Raw genomic sequence first — 2,500 nt, forward strand, 5'->3', positions numbered from 1 at the left:
CCCTTCTCTCCCTCCACCCTGCCAATCCCCCTCTTTCTCTCTCTCTGCTCCTGGGGAGGGATCGATGGCTGCCTTTCTGCACCGGCCACTCTGAAGTGGTCGATTCTCTGCCTGGTGGCTTCGGCGGCTCTGCAGTGGCAGTCCACTGTGTACTTTGCAGAGGTGGTGGAGAGCCACTGAGAACAGCGAGGAAGCCATTCTGGAGCTGTGCTCCACAGTGGGCTGGTCGATCAGGCACAGAGTTAAGTGCTCCCCCAGAGAGGAAGGCTGGGGTTGGAGGGGTTAGACGGTGTATGTAGAGGAAGAGGAAGAGTAGAGGGGGGGAATGGAGATGAGGAAGTTGAGCTATGTGGGGAGGGCTAATATACCCACTACAAGTGTAACACACTCACAGATGGAAACAGCCCCTTGTGAGAGAGACCAAGACACCTAATTGAAAGTGTTTCCCGTTTCACCTCAAGCTATGAGTGTAATTATAAATCTGCACATCTAATGCTGTTCACTGACAGCTAAACTCTAGTGATAAAACACACACACACACACACACACACAAATACACAAACACACACACACACACACACACACACAAACACACAGACAAACACACACTCACGTATTGTGTGGTCTGAGTTCACACTTGCACACTGATTAGAGGGCCAGGTGTAAGCAGGTGTGGCAGGTGCTTCTGTGGATTGTGTTTCAAACAGCTACACACACATAAGCACATTTGCGGTGAGCATTTGTGTGTGTGTGTGTGTGTGTGTGTGTGTGTGTGTGTGTGTGTGTGTGTGTGTGTGTGTGTGTTACGTCGGAAGGACACGTCAACTGGATGTCACAAAAACACCAAGAAAGGTGAAATTCTAGACAAAGGAAACCGGGCGAGCAATGACCTGCGGCACCCCCTGCCTCTCTCCGTTCTCCTGGAGCAGATTGTTTGTGTGTGTGTGTGCATGTGTGTGCGTTTGTGCGTGTGCATGCGCGCGTGTTTGTGTGTGTGTGTGTGTGTGTGTGTGTGTGTGTGTGTGTGTGCGTGGGTGCGTACGTGCATGTGGGTGTGCGTGTGTGTGCGTGTGTGTGTGTGTGGCGCAGACGCGCTGCTGTTCATCAGTTAAATACGATTGGTTGGGGTTTCCCTCACCTGTGAGCAGCACCAGGGTGGCGAGGCAGGAGAAGGCGGAGGCGTCCAGGTTTAGGTTCTGCAGGTGGGAGGAGAAGTCCCTGATGGAGTCCAGCCACTCTCCGAAGCCACGAAGGCACTGGAACCTGTGCAGCACCAATCCATTGCAGAACACCAGCTTGTCTTCTGACAGCATTGACCTAGCGGAGAGAGAGATAGACTTTATGACCACGTTGGTACCTTATGTGTATAAACCTTAAATAAACAAGTATAATAATCAACGGGGCCGCAGCAACCACTGTAATGGGTTCGAAGATACCGCTATAGACTGTGAAAACAAACCCAAGGCTATCTTTGGACACGTCGGGCTGCCGTGTACCCAAAACCAACAGTTTCCTTTGCTCTTTCTACCCTAGATGAAAGTGAATCGCGCCTCTCCGACCGGGTAAGGAAATGATTATAATACCTTCAATGAGGAAGAAGTGGCAGTGAAGCACACGCTCTCAAAACAAACACACAAGCTACGCATCAAACAAGACGCATGTCCTTGATTAGGCTTGTATTTTTCCAAATTACAGCGTTTAAAAGCATTCCTACGTCTCCTTGTGGCCACGCGGGGTGAAGGGCTAACAGCTCTGAGCCGCCTAGGTCTGTGGTGTGCACTGGGAAACGCTGCACGCTAATAAGGAAATGACAAAGCTGCCGAAATGAATTTAACCTTCATTTACGCATGACACATTACACATACACAGACACACACACACACACAAGCACGACACAGGCACGCATGTATGCAAGCATGCATGCACAAACAAACACACACGCTCACACACACACACACACACACACACACATACACACACACACACACACACACACTTCCTCTCCGCCATTGAATCAGCAGCAGAGAGAGGAGGTGGGAGGAGATGGGAGAGTGCAGGAGGGAGGGGGTAGTTGATGTTTTTAATGCCTCCCAGAGATTCAAGGCTTTTCAACATAATAAAATCCTTCATTAGAACCATGTCAATGCGGAGAGCACGGAGATAGGAGAGAGGAGGTTGAATGTGTTGGAGGGAGGAGCAGAGAGGGAGATGGGAGAGAGACTCTTACATTAACCAAGAAAACTAGTTTTGTACCTGATGAGGAAAACACAAGGAGGTGGTGAACGGAAAGGAGTGGGGAGAGGGAATACAGGGCAGGGGACCCCAAAGGGAGAGAAATGGGCAAGCAGGGCAAGACTTGGAATTACACCCAGTAAGAACGTTTTCTCTCTCATGGTTTACCAGTTAGGAGAGGAAAATTGCATACTGTGTGTGTCTAATTATCCTCATTAAAGTTTAAGAGAGGGACCCCCCCCCCCCCCCACTGGCGATGAACACACGC

At 50.1% G+C, this 2,500-nt stretch overlaps 1 protein-coding gene across 2 annotated transcripts in view; it reads right to left on the minus strand.

The window, feature by feature from the left end:
* Positions 1–2,500, minus strand: part of nr4a3 (nuclear receptor subfamily 4, group A, member 3) — a 21,388-nt gene that overhangs the window by 2,982 nt on the left and 15,906 nt on the right. For both annotated transcript variants that reach the window (XM_079730709.1, XM_079730708.1), the window contains one exon: positions 1,139–1,317. In XM_079730709.1, coding sequence (XP_079586835.1) covers positions 1,139–1,317 — 179 coding nt within the window. The remainder of the gene's footprint in view (positions 1–1,138; positions 1,318–2,500) is intronic.

Source organism: Pollachius pollachius (assembly GCF_949987615.1).
Source record: "Pollachius pollachius genome assembly, chromosome: 1".
Classification (NCBI taxonomy): Eukaryota; Metazoa; Chordata; class Actinopteri; order Gadiformes; family Gadidae; genus Pollachius; species Pollachius pollachius.